At 39.7% G+C, this 15,556-nt stretch overlaps 1 protein-coding gene across 1 annotated transcript in view; it reads right to left on the bottom strand.

Annotated features, from left to right (window-relative positions):
* Positions 1-15,556, bottom strand: part of LOC146469542 (dedicator of cytokinesis protein 1-like) — a 61,820-nt gene that overhangs the window by 2,600 nt on the left and 43,664 nt on the right. The window contains exons 46-59 of the mRNA XM_085123175.1: positions 15,200-15,289; positions 14,348-14,452; positions 13,417-13,503; positions 12,707-12,761; positions 11,689-11,770; positions 9,500-9,572; positions 8,755-8,841; positions 7,449-7,625; positions 6,823-6,906; positions 5,660-5,812; positions 4,661-4,749; positions 3,342-3,429; positions 1,803-2,008; positions 588-858 (exon numbers count right to left, since the gene is read on the bottom strand). Coding sequence (XP_084979301.1) covers positions 588-858; positions 1,803-2,008; positions 3,342-3,429; positions 4,661-4,749; positions 5,660-5,812; positions 6,823-6,906; positions 7,449-7,625; positions 8,755-8,841; positions 9,500-9,572; positions 11,689-11,770; positions 12,707-12,761; positions 13,417-13,503; positions 14,348-14,452; positions 15,200-15,289 — 1,647 coding nt within the window. The remainder of the gene's footprint in view (positions 1-587; positions 859-1,802; positions 2,009-3,341; positions 3,430-4,660; positions 4,750-5,659; positions 5,813-6,822; positions 6,907-7,448; positions 7,626-8,754; positions 8,842-9,499; positions 9,573-11,688; positions 11,771-12,706; positions 12,762-13,416; positions 13,504-14,347; positions 14,453-15,199; positions 15,290-15,556) is intronic.

Below are 15,556 nucleotides of genomic sequence, written 5' to 3'. Positions count from 1 at the left end.
ACTCGACCACGCTGCCTCCTCCTCCTTGATTCTATGGTAACTATATCAACTTCAGACAATTCGTGTTTCAAGACTTGTCAACCGACAACAGAAATTCTCATATTCCATTTATTGGTGAGATTTTAATACACTATTATAAATCAATAAAACAGTATAGACGAACGCCCATTTTGTTTCCCAAGCGTTAAGCTACATGATAAGAAACAGTTGTCATTTTACCAATTGTGCCATTTCTGGTAAGGAAACTGATTATAACAACTTTGTTCAAAGAGGACTTGTCAGGGGTTATCGAAGACACCACCTATCTCATAAATATTACCAACAAATTTTTATTGGCTTTAAAATTTGAGTTGAGATAGAAACATTTAGCAAAAAAGAGTCAGCATTGCTAGATAAACAAGAAAATGAGGTTTCAATCTCATTGTCATTTTTACTGCTGGATAGAGGGGTGGCTATGCAATAAATACGCCATCGTTTGAGGTTGAGGGGCAGAGGTATAGTAGCATAGTAGTTTTGAACACTTCCCTAACATCAAAATCTCATTGTAAGTAGCTTAGACAAAGCTTATAACTCGAACTCGTCCCTACCTTGGGTTTTTCTGCAACCGGAAGTTCGTTAAGGTCAGTAGACATTCGAGACACCGATTTCTTGGGGGGTAGGGCAGGGACATTGTCTTCACCAACAGAAGGCTCTGGAACGGAGGCATCTCCAACGCCTGCCCCGTTTACAGCACCATTTGTTGGTAGTCCACCTGAGTTTCGTGTAGGGTAGGGTGGCGGCGGAGGAGTAGCGCTGTCTGCGGGGCTGGAGACAACTGTACTCTTCCGCTTCGGGGGTAAGGCTGGGGACAATTCTCCGCTGAAATAGAAGTAAAATGATTGTAGCTTAAAGGAAAAAGAAATTAAACTAAGTATCCACATCTCTAAGGCCTTCATACAGTAACGATGTAGAGTTTCAGCAATGTAAATCATAACTGCTTTGGTCATGTGACCGACGTCGTAAATACTGCTAGAAAGCATCGTAGTGTGATGACTAAAAGAAAGATAGCTGAGTAAATTAAACACAACAGTAAAAGACCTTAGCCTCTGGCGTTGTGTTGTTTTCTTAGACAAGCAACTTTGCTACTTCACCCGGGTGTTTATATAGAGGATATTACACGACGGCGCGAAGATATGAATTTTATTTTCCAAGTGGCAAAAACAATATTTTGCTCATTCGAGAAACGCGAGAAAATGAAATTAATATCTTCAAGCCACCATGTAATTTTTATTTTATCATATAGGCAAATCTATCGTTCGCCATTTTCCATTGCCTGTTTGTACAAAATAGAGTTAAAAAGCGGGAAATCAATATCCTCACTAGTGCGGACATGGAAAATACTCCACTCAGGTCCCGGATGTAGTTTCGTATGAATTTTACGAGTAGCGTTTTTTCCAGTAAAGCACTCGTGTCAATATAATATAACGGGTACTGGCGACATACTGCTGGGGTAACCCTGCAATGGACTAGCATCCCATCCATGGGGGAGTAGCAGTACACCTTGGTGCGACTTTACCATTTTTTGCTATTCAAACCACTTCAGATCTGACATCCAACGTGCTAAGCACTAAACCAACGTCTCCAGCGCAACAGAGCCTGGTTTTATTCGGTTTAACAATATTCCCAACATTCGATAAGGCATGATGCCCTGTGCAATATTTTTTACACACTCCTAGCATTTGTTAACAACCAAATTTGAGCTGTACGTCATTGATTTACACTGAAAGAAGCTAGATAACGGAATGTACAAATTAACACAATACTTGTCGTCTTGTGGAGACATGGCGGATCTGAGAATGCCCGCAGGTGACGAGCTCCTTTTCTGTAGTGTTTTGGCGACACCACTTCTACGATGTACTGTTTCAGGAGAGTCTGCAGGTGAGAGGTCTGACTTGGAGCCCTTCTTTGGAACCGGTGGCGCATTTTCAGCTATCTCTGAAAGAGCCTCGAGGGACCTTGCTCCAGAAATCTACACAGAAAAAGCATCAATGTTATGCTGATTAGCATAGTAAAAATCAAGGGAACACAAAAGCAGTTGTGAAAGAGCCGCATCTGGATGAAATTTCACAGTTACACACGGAAGCTATTAAGCAGTACTTTCCTGTGGTGATGTTTATTATGCTGTACAAGGTGGTTCCAACTTTTGAGCCTCTTGATAAAATCCTTAAGTGTGACCACTCAAAAGAAAGCTAATGAGCAGTACATTCCTGTGGTGCTGTTTATTACGCTGTACAAGGTGATTCTAACTTTTGAGTCTCTCGATGAAATCCTAAAGTGTGACCATTCGAATGAAAGCTACTGAGCAGAACTTTCCTGTGGTGCTGTTTATTATGTTGTACAAGGTGGTTCCAACTATTGAGTCTGTTGATAAAATCCTAAAGTGTGACCATTCAAATGAAAGCTACTGAGCAGTACTTTCCTGTGGTGCTGTTTATTACGCTGTACAAGGTGATTCTAACTTTTGAGTCTCTCGATAAAATCCTAAAGTGTGACCATTTGAATGAAAGCTACTGAGCAGAACTTTCCTGTGGTGCTGTTTATTATGTTGTACAAGGTGATTCCAATTATCGAGTCTGTTGATAAAATCCTTGGGTGTGACCACTCAAAAGAAAGCTACTGAGCAGTACTTTCCTGTGGTGCTGTTTATTACGCTGTACAAGGTGATTCTAACTTTTGAGTCTCTCGATGAAATCCTAAAGTGTGACCATTCAAATGAAAGCTACTTAGCAGTACTTTCCTGTGGTGCTGTTTGTTATGCTGTACAAGGTGATTCTAAAGTGCGACCATTTGCATGTAAATGAAACGTACTGAACACTAATCTTCTGTGATTTTATATATTATGCTGTACTTGGTGGATCTAAGGTGTGCGATTATGGGTGAAATTCTAATGTTTGAGCATTGTAATGAAAACTACTAAGCAGTAATTTACTGTGGTACTTTTTATTTGTCAACATTTGTGACCAATAAAATGTGACCTGGAGCCCGTTTCTCGAAAGTCCCGGTAACTTACCGGGCTCGATAAGTGTTTCTTAACAGAAGTCAATTTTTGTTAGCTTTGAATACTAAATTTTAAAATCTTATAACTCTGTGAAAAAAATGGCCAAGTACCATGTCTGTAATCACTGTGTAATCGGCGAAAAAACATTTAAAATAAACTTATCGAGCCCGGTAAATTACCGGGACTTTCGAGAAACGGGCCCCCTGTTCTAGTTTTAAGCTTGGGCACCCCTGGCAACCACGAAATTAATAAAACAAAAACAAAGAAACAATAAACAAACAAAGGGTTGTATAACTTGTTTGACCTGTTTCTCTTCCTTGTCATACCACAAGCTCTGACGACTGGGATGCTCGCTTTGACGTCTAGCTTTAGAAGTCGCCGCCTGAACAACTCTAGAGAAGATATAAAAAACTCGGCGTGAGAATAAGATCCCTGATAGAGCAATTCCAAAACTTATTAATAATTCATAAGCCATTGACTTATCAAATAGTCGATAAAACATCACGTGCATTGGTTTTATATCCTATAAAACCTCTTTCTTATTAGTGTGCGGTGTTTAATGTTTTTCTCGTATGCTAATTTCCAACCTTCACAAAAGCATCATTGTTATGGACTCTCTTGAAACACGCTTTTCCAGGAACGTTTTTTAAGCCGTTCACAAAACTCGCAGCACGTGTGTTATCGGTTCTAAAACCACTCGACTGCGCCTCGTGGTTTTAAATCCCGATAAAACACTGCTGTTCGTGCTTTAAACATTACATATTACATTTGCTGCTACGTAATAAAAACAATTTCCACCACACGCTACATCAGCAGAAAAGAAATGGTAGGTAAATTGTGACGTGTAAATTGACCTATGCAGTTAAACCTTCAAACCTGGCCGATAAAATCGGTACACGTAAATTAGCCTTCAGCCTTGCACCAACATGAACTTAGTACTAGAGTACGGTATTGTTCATTTCCTGCTGGACATTTCTGTTAAAGAAAACCTCCACTCTTGGAATGAATTAACGTTAAATTGTTGAAATGAAAACACAATCTGATTTCAAATTTCGTTGGAAAACATGGAAATAATATTTCTGTATCGGACAAAACAGAATTTGATTATTGCCTATTTTTCATTTTAAATTTCCCGGGCGCCGCCATCTTGGATTTCATGACGTTATACGGGAAACCCCCTCTCTTGGAATGAATTAACGTTAAATTGTTGAAATGAAAATACAATCTAATTTCAAATTTCGTTGGAAAACATGGAAATAATATTTCTGTGTCGGACAAAACAGAATTTTATTATTGCTTATTTTTTATTTTAAATTTCCTGGGTGCCACCATCTTGGATTTCATGACGTAATACGGTTGCTCAGTTGTTTCACACAAAAGAGCTTCTGCTTACTAACAATAGCGAAAACCGTATGACGTCATGAAATATAAAATGGCGGCGCACAGGAAAAAAAAAGGCGGTAATCATATCTAATTTTTATCACACTTCTACTTTTTAAACTACAATTTAAAATTTAGACACTATTTCCGACAGTTTACCGTCAATTTGTTGTCGGACTGGAGGTTCCCTTTAAGTAATCAATCTAGTCATGACACCAGATTCAAGTAAATCCATTAACTTACTCTCGGTGAAGATCAGCGGGTAGACTGTTCTTTCTATCGTCCTTTTTGAGTCGTAGTGTTGCAGACGAGGGTAAAGGCGGCAATGGAATCTATCAGTAGAGAAATTCATCAATGACAAACGTGAAAAATACAAACAAAAACCAACCAAATTTACTGATGTTATTACTTTTTGCATATAAACTGAACATGCCACCAGCTAACTACACTTTCAAAGACGGTACACTTTCAAAGGTGGTAGAATCTTGCGATCGAATCCCTTTAAAATTTCATTCATTCCATAGTTAATTGACGGAATGGTTACGAAACTTTGCCATGAAAAGAATGGTGCTGCAATTTATGTTGGAAGGGCCACGGCAGTGCACAATCCTTAGTTTGAATGTTCACACTACAGTTGAATATCTTAACACTAACGTTTCTATTGGTCAGTCGCTCCAACAGATTTCAAAATAGATTGTCCGTGCACTGTCAAGGCCAAAAATGCTAACAAAAACAAAGAAATTTGTCAGGCTTCATAACCATTGCCTTTTATTAGCTATGTTCATTCTGAACGTTCTCTCTGGTTACTCCACAGTTTGTTTTTGATATTAAGTATGATCACTGTCATTCAATAGGAACTCTAATCAAGGTCAGCCTAACATTCTTGAATATTTTACAAGAAATTCCGATGTTGCGGACAGTCAACGGAAGGAAACCTGTGACGATGAATGGCCGAGGTTTCCCGACAACATTCACATGTTTTCGACTATCTAACGAAAGTGTTCCGAAAATCACTTGTTAGTTTTCCGCTCCTTTGAGACAGGAAGACCACATTTAAAAGAAATCTGTTACGAAGATTGACCGAACATTCCCAAGTTTATTAAGCGAACATCTAGAAGTCTCCGACGATCTAACGAAAGTTTCCGAAGATCACCTCGGTAACTTCCACTTTCACTTTGGTTTTAAGGTTCCCGATTATCGTGCGAGAAATTCCGAACATTTCCGATTAGCTTCCGAAGATACCTGTAGGTCTTTGGGCCTGGAGACCTTTCTTTGTTCTCCCGTGACACGAGCCTTCATGTCAGCAAAACACGTCTCCATCTTCTGGTGAAAAGGGCGCAAATCCTTTGTGGCTAATTCATCGTGAAGTTGCAAGCCTTTCTCTAAAACCTTGACCTAAAGAAAAGAAATATTTAAGTTGGCGAATTAAACACCCGCCAACAAATGCGACCATCTAAAAACTTATGAATAACCTAAATGATAACTTGACGTGTGAAGGATACATAGTAGGAAAAAATGTTCTCTTCGCTATGGTACACTTACAATATAACTACAAAATTCCTTACGAAAACTGATGGGTATTTACACTAAAAGACACCTACTTTGTTTCCTTCAATAGGGACTTTAAGAAACCCCGACGGCAACGTCAACGAAAACGTCGCTTAGAAAAAAAGTTCGTGTTACTTATACTACTTCGCGATTAATCCAATTCGTTCAACTTGTACAATGTGGCTGAATTACACAGTAACAGAAAAGTTGGGAACGATGTTCGAGTTCAGACAGAGAAAGAAAAATTTACCGTCATGCGCTCACGTTCTCCACAAAACCTTGAATTCGTCATTTCACGGTTTCGTTTGGCCGAGTACGACGAAAAAATGTACCAAAAGTCAAAACGCACGTGCAGGGCCTTTGTTTCTAAATCATATTGTTTTGTGACGTTCTCGTTGCCGTCGCCGTAGTAACTTCTTAAACTTCCTATAGTGCAAGTGCACCAGACATCCCCTTTCACAGTCGAACAAACACCGCATTATCACGAAGACGAAGACAAACTCGTTTTCCTCGGATACTGCTTACATTAAATTTTCTAATAATTATCTCGATTTTTTCCTTCCTTGCTTATTCAAGATAACGACAGTCTACCGTAAAAAGAAGACAGGGTTTGTTTGAAACATCTTGCACCTTCAGTTACTGCTACAGTCCACGACCAAAAAGTTAAGTTATAATCCTAAGCTGCTTTTCATTAGAACTTTTTTTTTTTTTTTTCGAAATGCGGTGGGCCAACCTAGTCTAGAGTTGAGGATAGGAACATCGTTACCCGTAACTGAGAAGAAAAGGCTGATTCTCGATCGGATTGGAATGATTCAAAAAATTAAATGATGATACATACTCCCTGCGAAATATCTCACCTGGTTTTCTATGGCGCGTTTTAGCCGGTCGACAACTTCCCTATCGCCTGGATTCTTTTTCAGGTATTCTGGGTTGAAAAATGCCTGCAAACAACGAGGTCCAAACGTTAAAGACAGAACGGCACGCCACAAGGAACGAATAACACAATTAATAATCAGCCACAATTAAGCAATTATGCGATAGGATGGGGAAAGGGGTGGGGGAGAGTATGCAATACCATGGGACGGGGGAAGGGAGCGTGTGAGAGTAGCCGATATAAAAAAGAAAACCATGGGAGGGGAGGGTGTCAGTAGGTATCTCTTTATACTTTCTTATCCCTCTCAAGACAATGCAATGAGTAATACTATGGGAGGGGATGGTATGCCAGACGCTGAGGTTCATATTTGGCTATCCCTCCCATAACAGTTTAATACCGTCTACACTTCTAATAAAAGTTACAGTAATACGCCAAGAAGAGGGGGTTCATCATGACTCACCCATTCATCTTTAGCTGCTATACATCAATAATACCATGAGAGGGGAGGGTGCTCAAGTGCGTAGCTATTCATACTTGCCTACCACTTCAATGACAGCAGTACTGATGATATTAGTCTACCCTGGGAGGGGAGGGTGCGTCAGTACATACCTCTTCATATTTGGCTATTCCTCCCATGACAGCAGCATCAATGATACCATTAAGAATCATACTCAGTGGGTTAATACTCTGACTGCGGTCTGAAGACAATGGAGTGATGATTCTATCGAGTTCCTTGTTCTTAGACTCTACTGTTTCAACAGCATTCAACACAGGACTGATTTCAATCTGAAAAATAACAGCAAAGTTTGACGATTGTTCCGACAGAACGCCAAAATAGCAATAGGCTTAATAACCAAAACAACAACTCTGCACGTGCATTACACTTTTTGGTACATTTCTTTGCCGTCACTGAACGACTAGGACGTGAAATTTCCTGATGGCACGTTTTTGTCGTTTTATGGAGGACGTAAACAAACGACGACAAAGTTTTCTTTCTCTTTCTAAACTTGGATACGGTCTCCAAGAATTCAACTCCAGGAAATTTCACCTACATTTGAAATTTAAGGCGAGTTGAAATAATCGCGACGACGTTTGAAAAAACGCGAATTCATTTTGTTAGTGACATTTTCGTTGCCATAGACGTCGCCGTTGCTAAAGCTCCCTAATATTTCTCAAGCATTACAGTTGAGCCGACAAATCAATTGAGAAATCCCTATAAGCCAGCGATCACCGGCAGACATGAAAACAAGACGAGAAGGGTTTCCATGGACGCTTTGGAAAAGAGCACTCGACTAAAGGCTCGAATGTAACAGACTAATTACCAAGCATTACCAAGTATACAGAAAAGCGAACACTCTCAATGATGTCCTCAATCTTCACGCAAATGGTAAAATGCTTTTGGCTTTCAAGTAGGTTGTTTGTTAACCCAGCAAAATTCTTTTAAACAACCCAAGACTGACCTCAAAATTAATTTCTTTAGACTACTGTAAGGTTAACTGATGCAGGTTGCGGTTCACGGCTGAGAGCTTCAACATGCAGTTACATTTGAAAATACACGTTGCAAAATTTGGCAAATATTTGCGAGATGTAGCAGTCTTTTATTCTGGTCGATATTTTAATAGTTTGTGATTGCAAACATGTATTTGACACGTTCAAGTTGGGCAAAGCAAGAACTCAAAAACGTGAAAGCCAAAACTGGTTAGAAAAACAATTTCAGTAATAATGAAATCTAACAATTCGTAGTTTGTTTAAAAATACAAGTTGGCCAATTTCCTGGAGTCAGGAACGTCGCAAAGTCGCAGAGTGCAAAAACATTCTGAAGAAATGATGTCATCGGACTTGAAATTAAAGACGATAGCACAATGGGAGTCTGACAATGTAATCTAAACGTAGGTCTTAGTATTATAATACTTACACTGTTAGAAGAAGTAATTTGAAACCATCGTAGAATTCCCGGCAGAGGTGAGATGACCACGTATGTTGTTCTCTCCAGCCACAGATTCTAAAGGGAAATCAAAAGCAATTCAACATCATTTACGATGCGTTTGCGAGTGATTTCTATTAAAACAGTCAACTAAATAACATTGTTTACACTGTCACACAAATTAGAGAGCGACTTCCCCCCATACTTCGAGCTATTTCGAAAGAAATGTAATTCGGAATGCACGGCATGGCCGTCGAAAAATGACGTTCTTTTTGTAAAATGCTAAACAACTGATACTCTTTATTGTGAAATATAAATACATTCATTGTTGACGATTCTTCCCCAACGTTTAGTTTCAAAATAGAAGCTCAACTCTGTGAGTTGTTTGGGAAAGATACACGAGTTTTATGAACTAATAATTATACGAAACAACACTTTGCCTCAGAAGACAACATTTAAAAGTTGAGGACGCAACGAAAATAAATAATGTCACTGTCCTTAGCTCAGAGCACTAATTGGGGACACTCTCCAGATCGAATTGGAATTTAGAAGTGTTGGTTTTTGAGGAGAGAGGAAAACCGGAGTACCCGGAGAAAAACCCTCGGAGCGAGGACGAGAACCAACAACAAACCCAACCCACATATAACGCCGATTCCGGGAATCAAATCCGGCCCACATTGGTAGGAGGCGAGTGCTCTCACCACTGCACTATCCCTGCTTCCCCCTTGTTCCTTACCGCAAAGTCCTCTGATCCCGGGCGCAGAGGTCTCGAATTAGTGAAGCGTTTGACATCATTCACACGATAATATCTGTTAAAAATAAATAAATAAATAAATTGTTCACCTTCTTCCTCTTTTATTCCCTAAGGCCCGGTTCATACGTCGAACTTTACATGAGCCGAACCTAATCATTTGGTTCGGCGCATGTAAAGATCGACGTATGAATCAGTTAGGATCGACAGATTTGTATTTGGGTCGACTCGCCGTTCTATTCGACTGCGCCAGTCGAATAGAACGGCAAAAGTTCGACTTCGATTCAGACGTCGAACTTTTCATGTGCCGAACCAAATGCATACGTTACGTATAAATTATATAAATTATATCTATCCCAGAGGTCTGTGCATTCCATCGACTTGGCATGTGCGCAAAGGACTTCATTCTGGACAAGATGGCGCGAAAAGAGGAATACGCTTGTTCTTCTTGTTTCGAAACAACTGAATATACTTGTCTAAGATGCGAAAGATTAAAAAAAAAAAAGAATCTATTCTTGAAGTGCACACGCACTTCTAACCGACAGAAACTTTCCAATACAGGCTACATCAAAGGCGAAGCGTCAAGACTTCTCAGAACAAAATCTTCAAAAACAACATTTGAAGAAAACACTACTGTACTCAAACAGAGATTACGCAACAGAGGTTACCTTGATAACCCTATAATAAAATTCTTTCAGAAGTCAACCTCCGCGAAAGAATGACGGCACCACAAAACAAACTAAAAACCTGCAAAAACATTTTGAGGTTTGTTATGGAATATCGCCCTTCTGTGCCTAGCCTAAAACAATTTAGATGAGTAAATAAAGGAGCCATAATCAGAGATGGAGACCGTAAGCGTGGGGTCCACGCGTCCCCATGAGTTGTACCAAAAAAATCTATTTTTAGAAGAAATCCCCCTCCCCTCTCACGTCATAAACCCGCGTGAATACACGCAAATTTGCGTGGGGCTACTACCTTATATGTGACACGGAAAGCAGCTGAGAAAAAATTCACTAAAGATAAAAAAAGTCCTTACCTGTCTGAGTACATGTCCGTAGAGTGTAAGCATTTTTCATTCATTCAACAGTAGCAACGCACGCAGCGCCACCGTTTTGGCGCCTTTTTGACTTTACTGTGAGAGTCATGTGATCAATAGGCCCTTATTCCAACTTTTCCCGTCTTCTTTCAATTGTTACCTTTTCTTTGTGAGAGTCTAATTCCTTAAATGTGGGCACTGAGGAGATATTCCCTGGCAGAATTTTAAAATTTGGACGCCATTTTGAACGGGTAGAAAAAAATTTCAATTTCTCCACGCGCGATCCTGGCCGTTAACACGCGTGCGCGCACGCGCGTATGGCGTAATTTTTTTCTAAAAATATACTTTTTTGGTACAACACATGGGGACAGGCCCACAAGTCAAAATGGCATCTCGTTACGGTCTCCATCCCTGATTATGGCTCCTGGTAAATGACACTTGATAGAAAATCAGCCTCTGCTAAGGGATATCTACAGAGACCCTTCCTTACTTTCGTACAGAAAAGGGAGATCTTTGAAAGACGTACTCGTAAGAGCAAATTAGCTTTGAAGGTCATATTCTTCCTATCTCGACCAGTAGGGGCCGTGTTTGGCCTGTCTTTATTATTTTACCAAACAAGCTCTTCCATGTCACAATTCATCTTTCCCGCCATTTTGAATCTTGTTGAGTAAAAAAAACAGCCGCTGACCATCAAAATCTACTTTTTCACTTTAGCTTTAATTAAGTTCGACTTCAGTTAGGTTCGACGTCTGAATCAACTGCCGAACTTAATTATTTGGGTCGACCTTAATAGGTATTAGGTTCGGCTCATGTAAAGTTCGACGTATGAACCGGGCCTAAAAGAATGCTTTCTTAGTAATGTTTCTCTATAAAAAAAAAATTTTCACTGACTTTTTCATGACCCACAATTAAAATCCATGACTTTCCAGGCCTAGAAAACGAAATTTCCAAATTCCATGACTTTCGAGGTTTTCCATGACCCGTACGAACCCTGTTAAAGATTGTAAATATAAACTAGCAGTATAAACGAGTAACAAACAGTGGTAACAATCATTCGCTTCTGGAAATCAATAGATGTTTAACCAAATTCGTTCTTCAATTATACCACTGTCAAATATCTACTTAACAAAGTACTCACCCTGCAATTTTGTCATCCACTACTTTTCCTGTAAAGCGTTCCTCGTGTTCTGAGATGGGAGTCACTCGACAGCACTGCAAATCTGGCATTAGTCAAGAACAACTCTGTTCACAACTCGGTAACAAACATGTGGCTTCGTTTATTGCACTCTGTTCCAGTTACTGTTGGCTTCGTGGTCGGATTTACTTCAAGTTTAGTTTAAACCCTGAAGCCCTAATACGGCTAATTAAGTGATCAGAATCAAATTTCTCCTTGTAATACCAATGCTAATTCAACCCCTCAGGTCATGGGAGAAGGATATGATCACCTAAGGTGAATTTTCGTGATATTTTAATACCTTTTCCAAGTACTTTTATACGAAAAGTATGGTAACAAGAGGAGAATTTGTTGTGTGATATAAGGGGTTGAAGGGTTAAACAGCCAAAATAAAAAAAATAATAAAAAAAACAACAACAACAACAAAAAACATTTGCACTCACGAATCACATTTCCCTTCATAACAAAGGAACAAAATCCCAGAAGAAACTAGTCGCCATGCGAATAACTTGGCAGACAGAAAGTAACCAAGTAAATGAAAGATTTATCTAGGAACGGCATATGAAGTTAATATAGAAAAGCGCAGATGTGCACGTTAAAGCAAAACGTTGTTTCCCTTAAAACAGCGTACGGTCGGTGTTGAAAAAGAAGAAAAATAGCCAAAATTGATTAAAGCAGGGAAATATGGACTACAGGGACAAAATAACGGCTAGAAAAACTCAAAGTTATTTCAGAATGTCAATTTCACTTCTTGATCGCCTGTCAAGAAATCAAACCTGTCGAACTGTAATCCACTTCAGTCCTACACTTCACCCCCAAACTACTCGTCTCTTTTGCTTTATAGAATCCTTTATGTGTAGTTTCGTTGTATATCCTTTGCCATTTTGCTATATGACATCGGATAAAGCAAGCGAAATTATCATTTATGGTACGAAAATGACAGTGACTATAGTATATTGAACTCCAGAGCAACAGAGGATACATTGTCTGTCAGCTTCTAATATATCATCTTCGGGAGGAGTGTTCTTGTCCATCAACTGAAAGGAAAACAATAGTTTTACTCATAATGTGAATGATACAAAAATGGCTCAATTAATTTTCAACCATCACTTAGAACTTTGTACATATGCCACAACTCTTGTCAAAGCAATGCAATTTTACACGTCCTGGGGCCCGTTTCTCGAAGTCCCGATCGCCAATTACACAGTGATTGCAGACATGGTACTTGGCCAATGTTTTCATAGAATTATCAGATTTAAAATCACCAAAGACACTTACCGGGCCCGGTAAGTTACAGGGACGTTCGAGGAAACAGGCCCCTGCTAAGAAAAATTAATTCTATTGTAATTTCCTGCGATGGACGAAATTTTAAAGACGAGGAAATACGTTCTTGATTATGCACTTTGTTAAGGCTAGTGTTCGTCTGGGTACCAAAGGGTTTTTTGCACGCGCGAGTGCGCGGAATTGGATTGTGATCGGCGGGGAAGGCCGACGGGATCGGACACCGCGCAAGAAAGGCCACTGGTATCCAGGGCAAGGCAGACGTCGTTTGAAAGAAATAATAGATTTCACTAGGAAAGAAGTGTCACGAGGTCAGCAAAACTGAATCACTGACACATTCAACTCTTTAATTTCGTTTTTGGAGAAGACGTTTTATTGCCGGTTCAGCTGAGCTTTTAACACTATCCCTACCTGTGCATCCGGGAACTGTGATTGTATTCTCTGGTTGAACGAACCAATTTTCTCGTACTCCTGCCCTCGATACACGAAAGCTTTGTTCTTCAAGAAAAATGAGAGAACAACTTTTAAAACAAGTGCCTATGATACCACTCTTTGAAGTATTTTGAACAGGGTGAATTTCAAGTCCACTTCAAGATGGCGGACAAACAGCTGTTTAGTTTACCAGGTCAATTACACGTCTAGAAATTAAGATGAAATTAATTGTATTGTTCACACTTTTCAGGCGAATATTGAGGAAAATATCACAAGAAAACGAGTGGAGTTCGTGCAAAATCAAGATGTGACGATTTTCTACTTCGAGAGGCTGACATGCCGAAGCAGAAATTAACGGGTTTCAGGAAATCTCTTTGTTTGGAAGAGAGCTCGGCATGTTAGTGTTTTTGCAAAACAACAACTGGTCACTGTGTCAACTCTCTAATTAATAAAGGTTGTTTCTGTTAAAGCGGTTCCGACAACCTTGTGCAATGTTTTGTGTCAGTTTCCCTTGAAATACTGCAAGGGGAAAACTCGTTGCCACACAAGTTTCCACATTACGTTTACTGCAAGGGGAAAACTCGTTGCCCCACAAGTTACTACGTCAAGTTATCAAGGGAATCACGTTTCACTACCACCAACGACGGCACAGCGTTTATAGCGTTGTGCATCGAATTCCCCCCTCAAACAACTTGTCTAGCTATGCTAGGAGCACGCGTCAGTCTGCCACAGTCCTTTGCGGTCCACTTTGCAAGGCATATTGCACAAAACGTTACAATGTTTGAAATCTGGTTTTGAAGCAACTGCAGCGTGTCACTGCATAATGTAGGACCTTCTGTACCTGTTACTTAAAATTACGGCAGGAGATCTCCAGTATAAACCTGTATGAACCTGTTCGATAGGTACTTACCCGAACTGAGAAGGGAAAGCCTTTACCGTAGAAGCCGACTCTGAAGTACTCGGATTCCGGTCTGACTTGTTTCATGATGTTGTCGAAAAACTTGGATTGCTTTTTCTGAGCGGGTTAAAAAAATGCACAATTAAATCAAAAACACCAACAACAGTTAATACACATTTCAACTAAAATATTTAAATGACATGCCAATTTGCATTCTTTTTTACACTAGGCACCGTGTTTCAGTAATTCAAATTTTTTTATTTTTCTTCTCAATTTTGACAGTTAAAGCAACTTGAAGAATCCGCAAAAGACGATTTCTTCATATATGGGGCTACCATTGCTAACTGTGACACCAACGACAATTGCAATAAAAATGAATGAAGTAAAGAAATTGAAATGATAGATAACAACAGCCAACGAGAGTGAACGAGTGTTATACCAGAGCAATGGACCGTTGCATTCTCCTGGCCAACACACAGACTGATTCAGACTATATGTAAGTGCGCAAAATTCCACAAGAACGCACAGGGTCCGAAGTCCAAACGAGAGCGAGTTTAAACTTTCATCATAGCATGCAGGCTCCCAGGCAAAGAGAAAAATCGGCGAGTCGAGCGGGGTCTGTGGCACGCTACGCTCGCCTATTTTCTCTTCCCCTGTACCCCACTTGGGAGCTTGTTCACAGACTATTTGATCTACACAAGACAATTATGGTTCCTGTTTGAACAAGACTAAAACAACTTTTCCATGGAATAATCAAAGAACTGTTCCAGAGGATGCAGCTCTAGCTAATTTCGTACTGGTGATAAATGTCCAGAATGGACCTAGTCACATGTAATAGCATTCTTAGCTATTGTGTTTACTTACCAGAATGTTCCCAAGCTTAACGTAGTCATACAGGTATGATTCGTATTGTTCGGCGAGTTCTTTGCAGAGCTCAATTGCCTTTTCCCAGGTCTGAAACAATTAACAATACTTCCTTGTCATATCTCCTTAGCTCATGCCTATTTTAAAACTAATCACAAACATGTTTCAAAAAAGGGGGAGGATTGTCCGAGATGTGGCATCCCGAAAAAATATCGAGGAAGCGCGTTTACTACTAGAATCCGATTATCAAACTTTGAAAGAAAAAACTAGAAAAAGAAAAGCCATAAACCTAATTCCAAGATGGCTGCCATTTTAATATTCTTTTGTGTGCATTCAAATTAGCCCTTCTTACCTTGT

Source organism: Pavona decussata, unplaced genomic scaffold (assembly GCF_977016875.1).
Source record: "Pavona decussata unplaced genomic scaffold, jaPavDecu1.1 SCAFFOLD_122, whole genome shotgun sequence".
In the NCBI taxonomy this organism is placed as follows: Eukaryota; Metazoa; Cnidaria; class Anthozoa; order Scleractinia; family Agariciidae; genus Pavona; species Pavona decussata.
Note: the sequence above shows the minus strand (reverse complement) of the source record. Positions and strands in the feature narration are given on the sequence as shown.